Source organism: Glandiceps talaboti, chromosome 18 (assembly GCF_964340395.1).
Source record: "Glandiceps talaboti chromosome 18, keGlaTala1.1, whole genome shotgun sequence".
Lineage (NCBI taxonomy): Eukaryota > Metazoa > Hemichordata > Enteropneusta > Spengelidae > Glandiceps > Glandiceps talaboti.
Window position 1 is genome coordinate 4,631,504 of NC_135566.1, and position 20,123 is coordinate 4,651,626.

At 36.6% G+C, this 20,123-nt stretch overlaps 2 protein-coding genes across 2 annotated transcripts; both read right to left on the bottom strand.

The window, feature by feature from the left end:
* Positions 1-2,665: 2,665 nt before the first annotated feature.
* Positions 2,666-8,803, bottom strand: LOC144449523 (uncharacterized). The gene is made up of 6 exons (XM_078140066.1): positions 8,718-8,803; positions 7,642-7,741; positions 7,154-7,198; positions 6,327-6,368; positions 5,679-5,759; positions 2,666-3,168 (listed from the first exon to the last, which is right to left on the bottom strand). The coding sequence occupies exons 2-6, from the start codon at positions 7,727-7,729 to the stop codon at positions 3,041-3,043; spliced, it is 384 nt and encodes a 127-aa protein (XP_077996192.1). The 5' UTR covers positions 7,730-7,741; positions 8,718-8,803; the 3' UTR covers positions 2,666-3,040.
* An 866-nt stretch (positions 8,804-9,669) lies between these two features.
* Positions 9,670-19,656, bottom strand: LOC144449389 (uncharacterized). The gene is made up of 12 exons (XM_078139917.1): positions 19,631-19,656; positions 19,128-19,248; positions 18,305-18,437; positions 17,072-17,254; positions 16,671-16,786; positions 16,286-16,394; positions 15,563-15,696; positions 14,911-14,959; positions 12,913-13,826; positions 12,352-12,507; positions 11,339-11,512; positions 9,670-10,811 (listed from the first exon to the last, which is right to left on the bottom strand). The coding sequence occupies exons 3-12, from the start codon at positions 18,429-18,431 to the stop codon at positions 10,347-10,349; spliced, it is 2,427 nt and encodes an 808-aa protein (XP_077996043.1). The 5' UTR covers positions 18,432-18,437; positions 19,128-19,248; positions 19,631-19,656; the 3' UTR covers positions 9,670-10,346.
* Between the last annotated feature and the right edge of the window lie 467 nt (positions 19,657-20,123).

Consider the following 20,123-nt stretch of genomic DNA (forward strand, 5'->3'; position numbering starts at 1 on the left):
TTGTCTTGTAAACCTATTTGTCGTCTAGACATTTGCTGACGTATACTTTTTTGTATTGAATGTACCAAAGAAAAAGTACAAACAGAATAACATGTGGCCTGTTTGTGTTCTATTGTTTATGAAAAAAAAGATTAAGTGATGAGTGTGATGTTCTGTCTCTCCACCCACTGGGCTAAAGAATCTGAGCTGCCTGTTCTGTTTCAGTTCACATACAGATGATATTGTTTTGGTGCTGTCTGTCTGTCTGTCTGTCTGTCTGTCTGTCTGTCTGTCTGTCTGTCTGTCTGTCTGTCTGTCTGTCTGTCTGTCTGTCTGTCTGGCTGTCTGTCTGTCTGTCTGGCAGGCTGACTGGTTGTCTGTCTGTCTGTATGCCTGCCTGCCTGCCTGCCTGCCTGCCTGCCTACTTACCTGCCTATCTGTCCTTCTGTCCCTGTCTCTCTTTGTATATCTGTGTCACCACCATCTCAAGAACAGTCGCTTTTAAATGGCAGATAATTTATGTTTTTGTGGTTATGCCTGGACTGATTACTTTTGAGCAAAATTTGTATATTTTGATCATCCTATTTGCATATCAACCAAAGCAAGAATTGTCCCACCTTGAAGGAAACACAATTTCCTTGTTATTTATGATTTAGTGAACCCATACATAATAATGATTCTAGCCAGGTCAATACTTATTAAACATAATTGGATTTTCTGACGAGAGAAGAAAATTTGATTTTTGCTACGATGGACACTTCTGGTCTAGTTTTTGTGCGATTTTTTGGCACGATAATTGATGAACGTTTTTTTTTTCGAAAATGTGTTGATATGAAACAATACAGCTACAGGTATCCTCTGTGAGTGTGGCAACACGTGGTCATTTTGCTAGCGAATTCTGTGAATACTCTTTTGCATACTTATCACCTAAACAAGAGAATTCTCCCAGTTGTGACAATCTCAAAACTTCTGGCTCAAATGAAAAATCAAGTTGAACCTAACTTGTGTTCGCATTTAAAAGAGTTTAATGCTGAATACTGCAAATTCAAATCTCTTTCTTATACCAATTTGCTGACAAGGTTAAACAAAAACCGTTTCACCGACGGTCGTGGTTCCCATGCCTACTTTGTCTACCAAACGAAAAGTTAAATGATAGTAAAGCTATCAGAGACAATCATCAACCCTCGAGGGTGTTTGGCGACTATATAACGCTCGCGATTGTTTCAAATGTTTTACATCCACGGCAACAACGAACCAGACAATCATGTAAGTTACTCATGTCTTCATAATAGGTGTTTGCAGATCAACAAACCATTTTCAATTTAAGTAAACCAGAATCTCATCGACTTTGAAAAGCGAGATCCCCACAAATCCGGTCTAACGGGTGTTGCTGTGGTTGCAGAGGTCTTTTCCAAGCAAAACATGTTGCTATCAAACTTTAAAAACTCTTAACACCTTACACTTACCGTTCTTCAGGTAGATGGATAAAATATAGTTGTGTGGTTTCTTGGCTACCAGTTACTGAAAGTACACCTTCGCACTGTTACTGTCGCCTTCTGCGCAGACTGATTATCATCTGTCTCCAAATAACAGGTCGGGGGATTTCAATTGTGATTATCGTGTCAAAGTTCACGACATTACATCATCTTTAACTTACCTTTCCATTGAATGTTTAACATAGTTTGCTCATTGGTGGCTTTCTGAATGACGACATGTCTCATAACAGGTATGCTTATTTGAAAACCACGTGATCAAACTTAGTTTGTCCAGGTTTTGTCTGGGAGGAATATTTACTTATCACAAAAAATGCCCGGATATTTGCGAATTTACTCCAAGATCTGTTCAAGTTTCGATTTAGTGGTGATGAATATAATGGTGGGGGGTTTTAAGTGATAGTTTTAAAGTGTCCCCTAGCTTGCCAAGGACTTGATCACACACCCTCTTGCTAATACTTTGTGCTATGATTGGACTTCTTGGTTTATTCAAAGTTGGTCTTATTTTAAAAGTAAGTGATATTAGACAGAACTAACCTCATTCAAGTTCATTATTTGTGAAGTGTTGACTATTCATGGTAGCTGGTACATACTTTAATCGTGAATACTTTGCAGTGCGTTTTGTTTACGTTGTTTACATAATCGGTAGCTCTCCGTACCGGGATCCTATGTGTAAGATTCGCTGACCTTTAGCCTGTATATGCAAATGGGGCGTTATGCCCAATTTTCTAAATACGATATTTTGGATCGTAAGAGTTTAACATGTTGACTCCAAACAACTTCGTACAATTTTACAGGTTAAAAAAATGATTTAAAATGCGTATTTATTGTACATTGAAATATAACCGTATAAAAAAGGAACATAATTCCAGGAAATAAAGGTATTTTCGTAAACACTGGGTTCAGGAGGGTCGTTTCATTATTTCAGATCACAGAAATTTCACACAGTTGCAAGGAAACGCAAAATTTAAACTATTTTTTAAAGTTCCTTTAGTGGTTCTTTCAGTTCCAATTTGGTGTTTCTTGTAGTCAAGCGAAATATATGTGATGTAAAATCATGAAATTACTCTCCAGAAACCAAAGGTTACGAAAATAATTTTATTTTATGGAGTGGAGATCCCCTTCAAGCTGAAGCACCTTTTCTGTTGTAATATAATAATTTACGTTTCTTATGTTCTGACCGTAGGGGGCGCTCAACATATCCACTTTCACAGAAGCAAGAGTTGGTCCAATCAAAGTGAAAGTTAACTTCACAATTTTTTTCAAATAAAATTTTGATTTTATTTTTGTAACAGGAAAATCAGTTCTTTACCTTTATCACTAGTTTTAGTTTTTCTGAATTATTTCTGTATTGTTTCATAACTTTCAGAAGTTACAAAGTACATTTCAAATAATTATTGAAAAATTCTTTAAAATCAATGTTATTGATTTCAATGTTGATTAATATTAATTAGAAAATAATTCAACACGCGTCAATATCAAAATGAGTTTTCTACTGGATTAGAAAGAATCGCACTTATTCATGATTCTACACTGCTAATACACGATGACCCATGACGTCATCCAGGTCAATCTTCTTCAATCAACATTTTCTCAAGCTCCTTAACTTCCAACCACTCTCTAAGTTCACGAGTATCATGACTGGTCAACTCCAGGGATCGAACCAGAGCTTTTACCTTGTCCATACCACGTGTTTCTAAATATACATGTAGAAAAAGTTGAGGAAATTGTCAGCAAAAAAGACGACAAGGCAATAGAAACCAAGATATGGTAAAAGCTTTTATAGGATATGAGTTTTTAGAATTAGAAAAAAGGAATTTTTGCCATGTATAAATTCCATTTAAAACTTTTCGGTATAATAAACATTTCACTGTAGATACTCCACTTACCCAATATCCAGTATCTGTGGATACTCCACTTACCCAATATCCAGTATCTGTAGATACTCCACTTACCCAATATCCAGTATCTGTAGATACTCCACTTACCCAATATCCAGTATCTGTGGATAGTCCACTTACCCAATATCCAGTATCTGTAGATACTCCACTTACCCAATATCCAGTATCTGTAGATACTCCACTTACCCAATATCCAGTATCTGTAGATACCCCACTTACCTAATATCCAGTATCTGTAGATACTTCACTTACCCAATATCCAGTATCTGTAGATACTCCAGTATCTGTAGATACTCCAGTATCTGTAGATACTCCACTTACCCAATATCCAGTATCTGTAGATACCCCACTTACCCAGTATCCGGTATCTGTAGATACTCCACTTACCCAATATCCAGTATCTGTAGATACTCCACTTACCCAATATCCAGTATCTGTAGATACCCCACTTACCCAATATCCGGTATCTGTAGATACCCCACTTACCCAATATCCGGTATCTGTAGATACTCCACTTACCCAATATCCAGTATCTGTAGATACCCAACTTACCCAATATCCGGTATCTGTAGATACTCCACTTACCCAATATCCAATATCTGTAGATACTCCACTTACCCAATATCCAGTATCTGTAGATACTCCACTTACCCAACATCCAGTATCTGTAGATACTCCACTTACCCAATATCCAGTATCTGTAGATACCCCACTTACCCAACATCCAATATCTGTAGATACTCCACTTACCCAATATCCAATATCTGTAGATACTCCACTTACCCAATATCCAGTATCTGTAGATACTCCACTTACCCAACATCCAGTATCTGTAGATACCCCACTTACCCAACATCCAATATCTGTAGATACTCCACTTACCCAATATCCAATATCTGTAGATACTCCACTTACCCAATATCCAGTATCTGTAGATACTCCACTTACCCAACATCCAGTATCTGTAGATACTCCACTTACCCAACATCCAGTATCTGTAGATACCCCACTTACCCAATATCCAGTATCTGTAGATACTCCACTTACCCAATATCCGGTATCTGTAGATACTCCACTTACCCAATATCCAGTATCTGTAGATACCCCACTTACCCAATATCCAGTATCTGTAGATACTCCACTTACCCAATATCCAGTATCTGTAGATACCCCACTTACCCAGTATCCAGTATCTGTAGATACCCCACTTACCCAATATCCGGTATCTGTAGAGACTCCACTTACCCAACATCCAGTATCTGTAGATACTCCACTTACCCAATATCCAGTATCTGTAGATACCCCACTTACCCAACATCCGGTATCTGTAGATACTCCACCTACCCAATATCCGGTATCTGTAGATACTCCACTTACCCAATATCCAGTATCTGTAGATACCCCACTTACCCAATATCCAGTATCTGTACATACCCCACTTACCCAATATCCAGTATCTGTAGATACCCCACATACCCAATATCCAGTATCTGTAGATACCCACTTACCCAATATCCAGTATCTGTAGATACCCCACTTACCCAGTATCCAGTATCTGTAGATACTCCACTTACCCAATATCCAGTATCTGTAGATACCCCACTTACCCAATATCCAGTATCTGTACATACCCCACTTACCCAATATCCAGTATCTGTAGGTACCCCACATACCCAATATCCAGTATCTGTAGATACCCACTTACCCAATATCCAGTATCTGTAGATACTCCACTTACCCAATATCCAGTATATGTAGATACCCCACTTACCCAATATCCAGTATCTGTAGATACTCCACTTACCCAATATCCAGTATCTGTAGATACCCCACTTACCCAGTATCCAGTATCTGTAGATACCCCACTTACCCAATATCCAGTATCTGTAGATACCCCACTTCACTTACCCAATAGAAGTTATACAGTCATACAGTCTTACAATCTATTGTATTTATGATTCTCTCTAGAGGTTTTTATGACAATAATAGTCTGTATAATTCAACCTAGCCTTGTCACGTTTACATCTTATGCTATTGGCCAAGGTCTGTTTTGTTCCATAAGTGATTCCCCGTGGACACAAATAATCACTCTGAATTCATTTGTTAAAAATCTAAATATGGCAGATATATGTGCTGTAGGCATAGTCGATTTCCTATTATAATAGTTCATTTTTGAAGCAAACAAATCATTGTTCATCCAATCTTGGTAACATGCCAATATTATTCTTTAAATTATTACGTTACAACTTTTCTCACTTTGTGAACGGGGTAAGTAGCAGATTTACAATAATAATGCTATATTTACCAACAACACAGTAAGCATCTCCCCATCGGTTGAGTCTACATGTCTCACCATCCTCACAGTCGTGGCGATCACAACCATACCCTGGTATAGTAATAAAAAGACAGTAATTTCTGTAATTTCACGCAATTGTTTGACATATATCTGGACAGACATACATACATACATACATACATACATACATACATACATACATACATACATACATACATACATACATACATACATACATACATACATACATACATACATACATACATACATACATACATACAGACAGACAGATAGACATACGGACAAACAGGCAGACAGACAGACAGACAGACAGACGGGCAGACAGACATACAGACAGACAGACAGACAGACAGACAGACAGACAGACAGACAAGCAGGACTCTTTACTATGGGAAGATTATCATTTGTACGATGAAAACAGAACACAGATTCTACCCTTATGATGATTTTCTACGTGGAGTATTTTTTTATATTTGAAAACTTTCATCTAGCAAGTTATAATAATGTTGTGTGTCCGTTGATCTTTCTTGCCAGATTCAACCACACCCAAAATTCCCTTTCTGTAATTAAAAGATATATACATCTATATACACCATAAATGTACATTCACTGGTTTCGAAAAACAAGAAAACTTACGTTTCTGGGGAGTCAGCACGTCATCCTCATCAAAGTCACGAGCTTTAATGGTGAGAGGGAAAAGTGACATGTAGAGTATTACAGTGTGGATAGTTTATTTGAAATACACTCTAAACTTGTAGTTGTAATGGTATGTATGCATGCATGCATGCATGCATGCATGCATGCATGCATGCATGTATGTATGTATGTATGTATGTATGTATGTATGTATGTATGTATGTATGTATGTATGTATGTATGTATGTATGTATGTATGTATGTCTGTCTGTCTGTCTGTCTGTCTGTCTGTCTGTCTGTCTGTATGTATGTATGTATGTATGTATGTATGTATGTATGTATGTATGTATGTATGTATGTATGTATGTATGTATGTATGTATGTATGTATGTATGTATGTCGTACTAGGAAGTACTTGGCAATGTTCACTACAGATTTGTAAGTGGCCTTATGAAAGTAGGTTTGAATAAGAGTAATGCTAATTGTATTGCAAAATATTGCAGCATTAGTTCAATAATTGGTTCTAGTAATATCTGGAGAAAAAGATGCAAGCACTATAACAACTAACACACTATATCTGCCTTGTGATGGGGATAACATGTTCAAATGCAATTTGATATATTTCCTCCTAGATACAGTGTGAACCCAATAGTACTGTACCTGTACATAATAATTTAATGTATTCGGAAATAAACATAATTTGATATGTATGTATGTATGCATGTATGCATGTATGTATGTATGTATGTATGTATGTATGTATGTATGTATGTATGTATGTATGTATGTATGTATGTATGTATGTATGTATGCGTAGCCTAACTTACCATCAGCACTTCTACTGTCGGCGTTCATTGCGTCCATTATTCTTTCTATACATTCAAATAGAGGTGAAATGGACACATTGTAAATGAAATGCTTTACACATAATTACGAACAGTGTCATGAATTCACTACTAATATTTTGTATGATACTAACACTCCACTCTCACTGAATATTTCACATTGAACATGTATTTGTCATAAAATTATCACTTCAATTGTCCAAATCAGTGAATAAACCATTTTAAAACCAGCCCTAATAACAACGATTTCAATATATGTCTGTGAAGTCTTAACTACTGGTATGGTTTTTCTATTAATGTTAATGATATTATATGTGAGTATGGGAAATCTGTTATCTAAGCTATAAAAGATTTGTATAATGCATATAGTAATTATGACATTAATTTGGATACAATTTAAGGTGGTAGCATAACGCTAGTTTACAGAAGGGAAGGTTTGCGATTATTAGAAAAATAAATATAATACTTGCGTTTGTAAACATTTCGGTAGTAATGATAACCATCGGTCAAACTAAGAACCATCAGTAATACTACTACCAATACCAGGGTTCGTTTCATATTGACGTTATGCTAAAAAAAGAGACAAAAATAGGTATATTTCTATAGGACTTGGCTATGCATGCAAACACACACACACGCGCACACATGCACACACACACACACACACACACACACACACACACATCACCATAACCCTCCCTTCCCTTCATTTCCCTTATGTGAGGTAAACATATCCAATAATATCTTCTGCTTTTGTATAATGCAAATGTGTGCCCATTTTTAAAACTTCCTAACGACGATAGCTGTTGGTGACCCTGCGAGGTCAAACTGATCCAAATAATGGCAAGGTCCATTTCATGTCAAACGTTAGCAAATTTGAAGACACATTCAAATAATTCTTTTAACAACCTGAAACATTATTACCTTACAACTGCTTATCCTGTCAAGATTTGAAACCTAAAACATGTTTGTTTATTTCATCTCTTTACAATGTGTGACCAAAATCCAAGGACGGTTTTAGATGACAAACACCAAGAAACATCTCTTTTATTGGAATACTTCGCTTCGCATGAGTGTACTTAAAGGACAATAGATTCTATCTCATATATAGAGACGTGATTGTTGCGTCCGTTTTGTTATATGTTCTTAGACACTGATTTGTATGCATGGCATGTTATTGGAAATCCAGGGCATTTATTTTCTATGCACGACTTATTGAAGACAAAGGCGTCGGATGTTAGTTGAGTTTGGAAATTTTTCTAATAGGTTTTGAACCTTCATGCCGAAAATATCTCTCTCTAGGCGGTATACATGAAAACTTCGAAGGAAAGCCAACGTTGATTTCAGACTTATGGCCAACTCAAGGACCTTTTAAGGCAAATCCTGTTGTCTTTATATAGCGCGAACTATTACAATAAAAGAGAAACATTTTTTGAACTTTGGGTAATGTTTATAGGTCTTCATACAGGTATGGACATAACAAGTGTATAGAGCTAATCATACTTCAGTGTCTAATCCAGAATATGACCATAAACAAAATACTTACGTCAAACACAGCAATACTAAAAATCTCCAAAATTTCAGGTGTGGCAGGTATGGTATTGTTCAGTAAGTAAGTCTGCTTCAACCTTATATTCACCTCGCCTAGTGTATAGGGATTGGCCCATGGTTTGGAGGCGGTTCACATTGCGATTTAGATTTCTTAAAAGGGGGTGGTGGGGTGGTTGGTTTTCAAAATACTATTTAAAATAAAATATTTTTGTGTATCAATAATACCACAATCTCTATCAAAGAGAGAAAATAATGTATACATTCCCACTTTTGAACATAATTTATCGCCACAGTTTCAGTTACGATATATTTATTTGTTATGATATCACCCACCCTATCCTGCCTAAATCCCCACTTCGAGATTCTGAATGGTTTACCCGATTGCATCTCAGATCTTAGCCTTGGGATGGCCGAACATTTTAACATAAATCAACGTCTCTTTTCAGTGGCACTCATGCGACAAAAAAGACACTTACTACACAACAAGAATACGTTTGAGGTCACACGTGAAGTATTCGGGAATACGCAGGCCTAGCTCAGATTAGGGTTAGATTTTGGGCGTGACAAATAGTTATCCGACAATCCGACAAGATTCCTCAGTATGACGTCATCAACGTTGGCTAACATGACAATCTGTATTGTCATCGGTAGCTCAGTCAGTCTGATTGACGATGGTGTGAAGGCAATAACTAACCAGCGTTTGCAATTTGTGTATAGTTTCATGACTTCTGTTTACTCCGAAGGATGATTCTAGCATTATCAGGGGGGTGACACATCCCGAACTTTCCCAGCACTAATTAGCCATCGGAGATATTGCACAAAAAAGTCAGTTTCATTTTTAAAATTCTAAATTCTATTAACTTTAATAAGTCTATGCATACCACAATTTCTTGAAGTCAATTCTAAAAATATACAAAAGCCATATTCAAACTCTGCTCTTACTCGTATATATGCAATCTATTATAAAAGGAAGTCACACGACAAAGGTCTTCTTCCATTCGACATTTTCCTTAATAATTCTCAATACTCAATAAAGTGTTACTTTACAAAGCCACTAGTGAAGGAGTTTTAAAAGACAGATCACAATTGAATATTCAAAAATACAGTGACACTGCTAAAGTACAATTGAACCCTTTACCAAAGAAGTGACAATGTGGTATGTTAAAGTGGCCATATGGATGAGAATTTGTTATTTATTTTGGATTTTTATTTGATAAAACAGCTTCACCATGTTTTTCTTCTTGAAAAAATAATGCAAAAGAACATATACCAAGTCCATGTTCATAACTCAATACATTACAAAAAGATGCCCAAAGTGTAAAAAGTTTGTTATTGTACGTACAATAACAAACATTTTACACATTGTTTAATGTTTTGCCGTTTATTGAGATGTAAAATTAAAATTATGTATTTTTTTGCCCATCCGTTCTTCGTTTATACTGCTTAAAGGATTATATTTTGAATAGTGCTCACCGTAAAATCTGAAATGACCTATGTCTTGAAACGAATGAATCATTTTATGATTGTAAACATTCACAACATATCACTGCAATATAAAGACCTAGACACGAAGTTGGCTACCATGACCACAGTCACATATCCTGTTGTGTAAATCACACACGCTTTATTCACTTTTTGTTTTCTTCTTTGGGGTTGCTACTCCTGACGAATCCACAGACCTTGGAGTAAATCTAGGGCTTCCACTGTACCCAGAGTCTGCTGGGGAGGACAGATTTTTGCTTCTCAACATATCGATATTGCCGTATGTGATTTCGATATGACCCCTTAAGGATAGCGCGACATCTTCTCTTTCAATACTACGGAAGAAATCATGTAACGCGATTACGTCTTCGGCTTTTGGTACGCCTTTCCTACATTCCCAAATAGTAAGCAATGACTGAGTAGGGCTCTTGAATCTTGCCTGGGCCTCAAACTGTTGAATATACCTAGATAAGCCCAGGAATTCGGCAAATCTCCTCCAGTCAAAGCCAAGGGGATGTTCACGATCTAATCGATAGCACATCTCAAGTCGCACATCTCTTGGTAGTGACGTTTTCTCGACCACTTTTGATGGCATTACAAACGAACTCTGAAAAAGAAAGGAACAATGAATTAAATACTTAAAACTTTGAAAACCTGCAATACATCAAAGGCCAAGGATCTACCGACATAATGCTGATCTTTCGTCACGTTTTAGTGGAGTCCAATGAACTTTATTTGGTTCAATATGCATCAAAAATTGTACAATCAATCAATCAATCAATCAATCAATCAATCAATCAATCAATCAATCAATCAATCAATCAATCAATCAATCAATCAATCAATCAATCAATCAATCAATCTCAATCTAAACAGATCTATAAAGCGACATAAGTCAGTAATGTTCATAGGCTATGTAAAAGTGTTTAAAGAGCCCTTGCTTAAAAGAGGAGTCTTAATATCTTTTCCGAATTTAATTCATCAAGAATGGGAGGCCGGCGTCGTTCAGAGGGTAGACAGCTCCATACGAGTGGGCAACACGTGAAAAATCGTAATCACGTCTTGAAGTCGTTGCTTCAAAACTTGGTTTTAGCAAAGCTTAGCACCTATGTCATAATGGGTAAATTACGATACCTCAAGATGGTCTTGACTAATGGTGAATTCTGCTGTGTTTTCTTCGTCGTTTTCGAGCTGGGTTACGAGTATGGAGCAGCGAAATGGTGAAGACTTCTCGGACAAGTCATCTAATTCTAGTGTGTATGAACATCCATGTTTTCCCGTCTCCCATAACGTGTCAAATGACAGCAACTATATTATAAAATTAAAGAAGCAAAAGGTCAAGATGAAAACTTCATACATGGCTGAAGATCTTGAAGATAGCATAACATGAGTGTGGTGTCTATGTAGGCTGAAAGAATCCACCGTTTGGTGCAAGGTGGTGGATCAGTATGTTACACTCAGTGAGATTCGTGTTTTTATGAATGATAACAAAATGTATATCAATATCATGATTAGTTTGTAATACTATCTCGCTGCTCCGCCACCCTGTAAAGGTTAATCAACTAATTGTTCCCCTGCTATTCTGAAAGATTCATATGTACGCTTCTCTTATGTAGCGATATTGTGTATGGTATAGGAATAAATATAGAACTACACATACATGTATCACTAAAAATATCATTCTATGCATCCAGAAATCGAAGATTCGACCAATCCTGTTGAAGCATCTAGCCGCGAGATTACTACAATACTACAATCGGTTTCATTACATTCTCTTTGTTCTTCTTCTGATCCTCTTTTCTGTCAAAATTGATTATACTCACAGTATCACCAAATGTGGCTATATATATATATATATATATATATATATATATATATATATATATATATATATATATATATTGGTAGTACTGGAACTCTTTCTTGGTTGTAACTTACAACCAAGAAAGAGTTCCAGTACTACCAAAACTATTACGCTCTGCCACTGCGGTATAGAGCACTGTCTTAGCAGATTGATACTCACCGAGTTATATATATATATATATATATATATATATATATATATATATATATATATATATATATATATATATATATATATATATATAATTTTTAATATGTGTAATTTTGCAATAGTACGTACGTACCCGTTCTGTCTTGTCGTTTGGGAATAGCTTCCATCCATTGGTAATGTTCTGGATAGTAACCACGACATCGTTCTTGTTTCCTTTCAATGCCAATGGTTTGGTCATTTCACATTTCCTACCACCACACATTATCTTATTTTCTTCATCTTCAACCCACTAAATAGAAGAGGACAATGAGTGAACTTGGTAATGCTAAATATAGAGAACTAATTAGGCTGTTTTCTTAAATTGACACTTCAATATGATCCTACTGACACAATATTTGTCTGTCTGTCTGTCTGTCTGTCTGTCTGTCTGTCTGTCTGTCTGTCTGTGTATGTTTGTTTGCTGGTTGGCTGGTTGGCTGACTGGTTGGTTTATCGATTGGTTGGCTGGTTGTTTGTTTGGTTGGTTGGTTGGTAGGTTGGTTGGTTGGTTGGTTGTTTGGCGAGTTGGTGTGTTTGTCACAGTGAAACTTTGTATTTTCAAAACAGAATGCACCCCATATAGTCGATGACTGTCGTGGTTTAATGTTAGTGCACCTTAATACTGAAACGTATAAATGTAAACATAGTTATCTACCTGCTCTGCTCCTGCTATTTGTTTCACGACGTAGACACGTAACTGTATATCTTGTTGATGCATCGCCATATACACCATGGAATACATATACTGCTTCACTACTGTTTCTCCTTCTTCACCTTTGGGCTTCCTTGTTTCTGGCTCGCCTTGTAAACCAAACCCAGTAAAGTGGTCGACAAGTATGGTACACATCTCATTATCAAGAAGACACAGGGCACCTTGCTCGTCTTCCTTTGTGGGGTCAATCAGTAATTGGTATTGACTATGTTCATCTATGTCAGTGGTTGTATATATTGCGCTCACGTTCCAGTCGTCTTTTGGGTCTATGCAATGCTTGAAGTTTAGGCATACGTTTTCTTCAAACTTTAGCCCATTAGGACCGCAAACAATCACCGGACCAATCTGGGTCTTCTGCTCATCACGGATAGGTTGGTGTTTGTTTTCCCAGCTCAGGTACATGAAAATTTCTTGTCGTCGTCCCCTTGGAATGGCACCGGGAGGAATAAACATGTTCACCCCCAACTCTCGCAGTATGAGATGTCCACCAGTATGATCAAAGAAACCAGAGATGTAGTTGTTTGGTCTTATTGTATCAGTTGGTAACATCGGCTCAAGATTCAATATTGGCATCGTTACTGTATGTTCCCTCACTGCTGCGATAGACAGGGTTTCATTTTGACCAGGTCCACATGCCTCCTCGCGTACGCCTTCAGTAATTCGGTCTGTTTGGATCGCTTGCTCCACATTTTCAACAATTCCATCCTCTGTTTCACTTTTTGTGCGCTTTCGCCTGCTTGAAGATACTTTTTGTCGTTCCTTAGCTGACGTCATTTTAGTACCGGGTGGTGTCTGTGACCTATTGGACGTTCTCTTAGGCCTAGCACCTCTTTTCGTGGTTTTCGATTTCGGTGGTTCTGTTCAGTCAAAGAGAAATGCAAGAGACTGGTTAGCATAATATCTGAAATTATTCTTTGAAAGATCTAGAACCAATACTTGAACACTTCTTGACTCTTTGTCGATTGCGAGTAAGTTCCTGACACTCTTCATACTTTAGTATCACACAGCACACATATCCAAGCCTTTGGCAACTTTGACAGGTTGCATATATTACCCTTGTAATCGCTTATTACGCTATGCTCAACTAATACAACCACTCACAAAGAAGGTTTACTTATTATGGTATATGTGTATTATCATATTTTAGTGTACACATTATTGAAACTTTGTAATATACAGTTACCCACTTTATTAGAACCCGTCTACTTTTCAAGATAGAAAATGACACCGACTTCCTTTAAAAAACAAAAATATATTTTCAGTGTTAGAAATGAAAATATCGCCAATTTGCATTCACACGTGTTTTATAAGAACACTGAAGGATCGGAAAGGCCATATGCCTTGAATTATCATTTTCCCCTTTACTTGCATTATACATAGCATCCACCCCCCCCCCCCCACACACACACACATACACATACATACATACATACATACATACATACATACATACATACATACATACATACATACAGACAGACAGACAGACAGACAGACAGACATACGTACGTACATACATACATACATACATACATACATACATACATACATACATACATACATACATACATACATACATACAAACATACTTACATACATACATACATACATACATACATACATACATACATACATACATACATACATACATACATACATACATACATACACACACACACAGTGGATACGATTGACCAGTATTCTGTAACTTTCTGACCAATCAGAAAGGTCCTTTTATACTACCCAGTTGAAGAAAGCAAAGCTTGACATACACGACATATTTAAATGGAAACAATAGTGATGACATCACTTATACAATACCGATTGCAACAAATTACAAAAGTAATACGAGAAGTTAAAATGGATGAACTTAAAATTAGAATTCATATAACTGGTCGAAAAAGATAATCGCCAATGAGTTTAATGTATGCTGTGACCTACTTGCTCCTGGAAGGTCTTCGAATTCCGGTCTAACTAAAATGCTTGAATCCTGTAGAATAGATAAATAAAGCTTGTAATTTGTCATCAAAGTATTAATTTTGAATTTGTGAAGTCCAAGTAAATTCAATTTTGGTATATTACAAAAAAAGCAACAATGCTTTGGAATATAGCTTTGCCGCTCAAATAATTCTGCTTAAAGTGACCATCTCTCTTGTAAAGGAAGATGGGTGACATATATTTATAGGGAAATGTGAATTAACTATGTGTAATATAACTTTCATCACAGTCCCTTTTTCACGTGATAGACGACTGTGCTTTGATGTTAAACGAGTTTCATTCACTTTCACTTATTAGTATGCAGCTACCGTCAATCAGAACTAAGGTGGAAGTGACGTACGGGTCTTGGTGGAAAACTTCCGTCAAACGTGTTTTGAACTGCTTGTATTGTTATACAATTACAATATCAATATATAACCTTTGTCGACAGCTTTAGCGGAGACAGACAGACAGACAGACAGACAGACAGACAGACAGACAGACAGACAGACAGACAGACAAAACTGACATAAATATGATCTCAATTTACTATCAGGAGTGTATGATCAAAACAGCAATTCACATGACATAATTAATAACAGAAATAATGAATTACATAGTGTTGCACTGATGTTGATAGTTGAGGCATACTCTGCTGATTTTGGTTGGTATTTTGAATATAGCCTGGAATCATATTAGACGTTGAGACAGGTATACTCATTGGGAAGGATTGGCAGGTGTTTCCATTTGCTGTAAAAAAAAAGATGGATATATGTAATGATATGACTGATTATTCGTAATTTATTCCATGTAACATGTAACCTCTTACATAATCTCAATAGCTGTCATTTGATTAATTGTAAGTTGTAAATGTCAGGAGAGATAAGAGAGAGGGGGAGTGACAGACAGACAGACAGACAGACAGACAGACAGACAGACAGACAGACACTGTCAGAAAAAATGCCAGACAGAGAAAGGGAGACAGGAGAGACACTGAGACTGGGACAGAGAGAGGGGAGACAGACAGACAGACAGACAGACAGACAGACAGGGAGACAGACAGACAGACAGACAGACAGACAGACAGACAGACAGACAGACAGACAGACAGACAGACAGACAGACAGACAGCAATAAAATGACTTTTCCTTTTTCCATACGTTACTGTTACTGTTACAGTAGTTTGGCAAGAAGAATTATTAGTATATTGAAGAAACTACTACTTGTATATACATTAGAGTTGTAACAGCATACATGCCTTACATATCATGATTGCATGATTATTTAAATACTCGTTTTTTGTTATTATTAATATAAAAATATAATAACTGGAGTATACCTTGATCAAATGCTGGAATGCAATTAGGAGATACCCGCCCAAGTTGACTCATCCACGTGTCTATATTATTCATTCCATATATTGGGGATGCACGTCGAACAATATCTAGCTGAAATGCAATATAACCACATGTTATGTGAAAAAATAAATCAACAATGCCAGATTAAGTTAAGAATTTGATCAGTGAAAACACCTTATTGACCGTGTGTTGAAATATTTAAAATTTCAACCTTACTGGATTTCACCCCCCCCCCCCTAAGTACTGAAGTATCCCTTATATCGCGAATATTTGATATTTGAGCTAAGCATGCAAGTCGGAAAGTTATGCAAACTATCAGAATTTATGTAAAACAAAATGGAGAATATGACCTCTGACATTCCTCACCTTTTGTCCATTGTATTGATATCCAGGTGGTGATGATTCTAAATGTATGCATCTTTGATTACCAGGCGACAGTGTTTCAGAACCAGAAAAGCCGCTATCGGTAGAGTTGGGAGAATCTGTAATCAATGTAGTTAAAACCTGTATGGCTGATGACCTTATGACGCATGACTCCATGTCATGACTAATTTAGTTCTGGCGGATGACCGTATATGACTACTGAGCAAAATAAATTGTATTCTCTCGTGATATGATGAATTTTCAAAACAATAATTATAATAATATTATATAAATTGCATTTTACAAATATTCAGTTAATTGAATTCTACTTTGACATCGTATATTTTCACATTTACACCGTGACAGGTTTACACCGTGACATGTTTACACCGTGACAAACTTACAATCAAGCTGCTTACTCCCAGGGGCGGACTGTCCGCTATGATCAGCTGTATAGTTCGTATGACAATGACAATTGCCAATTTGTGGTGAATGCGATGGCTGCAACATTGTTTCTAACGTATTCATCGCACATTCGGGAAATATTGCTCCCCCTTCATCACTTCTTTCTTGAAGAAATCGCTTTCCTACAACGAGAAGATGAAACTGAATCTACAACACTGTTAACATACAAAAAATATTTTGCAGAAATATTCCAAATTGCGCTTAAGAAATGGTATTTAATTTCACGCACGATTGCAGTCATATTTCGAATTTTCAAGTTATTACAAAAATAAACTGGCTTGCTTTCCTTTGAAAATTACCCCTCGTAATATGCGAAGTGAGTGGACGCAAACTGTTATGGATTACGTGCTTTGTTTCACTTTTCTTGCAATGTTTATTTAAGAGCGATAAGAAAATACCCATGATCCATTTCATCGTAAAGAAACTAGAATGAATGTTGCAGACTGACGCACACATGAAATGTTACTTTATTCATATCACACGTTTCTTAAGCTTCGTGAAAGCAAAGTATTCAATCCCGCGCCGATTTGGTTTTGATTTTAAGTCTGTACTTACATCTAGACTTTCACAATCTATGGTAAGATCAGTAAAAACTAGAAAAAAAAGGTTCGCTACAAGCATCGCCAACTAGAATTGTGGCAAATCTGGTTGATGGCTAGCATAATCAAGTCAACATAACAGTGGCATTGATTTTCCGAATTACTACCAAACCATAAAGACTATATAGAGTTTCAGTTAGGCGACACGATGTATCTTCTGTTATGAATTACACAAAGAAAATACGGACAACGATAGCGTGCACGTACATAAAATGTTACACTCAGATGAACACAAGTAAACTTTTGAGGTTGAAAATTACTTGTTTCATTCGACACTGATGTTGATTTGTGTTCACAGTGAGATTGAATGATATATATCATTTTATATGCTTACCCGCTATCCATCAGAGTATTATTTTGTTTTAATTATGTCATTTGTACCCGTGCTGCCTAATTGAAACGCTATAGTGACTCTAGTTTGGTAGTAATGGGTGCAGTGCCTTAATGATCTCTCTTCACTGTCGGGGAAACGGTAAACGCAAACATTATGTATGTGAAATTATTAAAGGACACTGAAGAACCCAAAGTTATGTTTATGTTTATTTCATGGAGTGGCATTCCCTTCTGACTTACCGTCATGTTGACAATGTGAAATTTCTGTTTGCTGGTTGTCCTCCTTCAGTGTTTCCAGTATGTTACCAAGAACGTCTACATCCTCCAATTGGTTGTTTTCTATAGTTGAATAGTTTTCTAACTCCATAGTTCTCTAGAAGAGAAATAGAAGTAATAAAAAATACGGTTGGATCTGACATCACTTGCTGCAGTTTAAAATAGCAGTTTGTGGATTTTTCTGATCACAAACATTGTTAGTCACTTAGAAAGTAGATTTTGAGTATAAGTATTTCAACAATTGAATACATTTAAAAACAAAATCATTCTTAGACATAATTGATTATAATCCATTATTTCAACGTTACCCATTCACGGAATAATATCAAAAACGAAAGAACTGTCCATAACAAGTTAGAGGGCGCTGCGCTAAAGGGCCAAAGGTCTTGCCCCTGAGAACGTTTAACAATAACATGTAACTTTAATATAAGTTATAGTGTCACTGTCGTATTGTTCTGACATGTTTCCATTGCATTGTATGCAATAGACTGAAAACAGACTAGTAACAGTAAGACTCTCACTTTATCACGAAAGCTTGATAGAATAATCTATCCAGTGACAATGTACGTGGAGCATACAAGTACACGACTTCCTGAATACCTGAGACAAACCTCCCATCCAAAGCATTGTGTAACAACATACAGAAATGCTATTGGCTGAAGATTGAAAGCTGGCTTTGCATGATTCGCTATATCAAATTGTGATATATATGTATTTGACACATCAAGTGTAGATATAACCCTCTCAATTGTGTAATTATGAACACATCAATATGCTTATCACATACCGGATATTCTAGCCACCAAGATGACCTGTTTCAGTTTCGTAGAGACCGTCCTCAATGTTGATAGAGAACTGTGTAATGAAAACGTTACTTCCAGTAATTCCAGCACTCGGTTGATGACCATCTAATTGAATAGAAATGTCACTAAATGTCCTGCTATGAGTTACTTAAAACAACGGATTTGCTAAATGTGGGAACGTAGAATTAAAAAAACACATGCGCAGTAAACACTTAGAAGGGGAATTCCCGGATTATTATGAATATCAAATGGTAAGGTTACATGTATGTTGTTGGATAAAACACGGCGAATTTCGTGTTCACCGTGAGATTACCACATTTGCCCCCAACCCCCAACCCCCCCCCCAAAAAAAAAAAAAAGTTTCAGATTAGTGACTTGTGATTTTGAAATAATTTGTTTGAGAGCAGTTGAATATCGTTTCAGTTCAAAACTACCCGGTTCTGATACACCATGAGTCCATATCTCAGATAATGACATGCCAACTTACCCTTATTTGGCCCCAGTTGGATACCATTACATGTAAGTATCATGACGTACTAGTACCAGCTGTTACATGTTGAATTTAACAGTAATAGTTACACTCGAGTTTTACATTGTATAGCGTATAGTATTCTAATCAGCAAGCAGAGTTATTGGATTCCGGATCCAACGTGTTTATACGTTGACAAGTTGCCGACACTAATCAAATTGTATGTCTTTGCATGAACACCTGGTATCATCAAATTGCCACAAGCAAGCAAACGAACCAGATTTTATTCGCGGGTTGCACCATACACATATTGGTATCAGTTCAACTTTAATTTATAATAGCATGGAAGTATGACCCATACTTCCATGATAATAGTATACTACTAGTAGACATTTGGGTGCAGCACAGAAGACTAAAACTGCATATTGAGTCTGCATTGCAGCCCATTCTCTTGCTTTCCATGAGGGCATTGTATACCGATTAGCAATTGTCCGACATTTTTCAGTCTCTC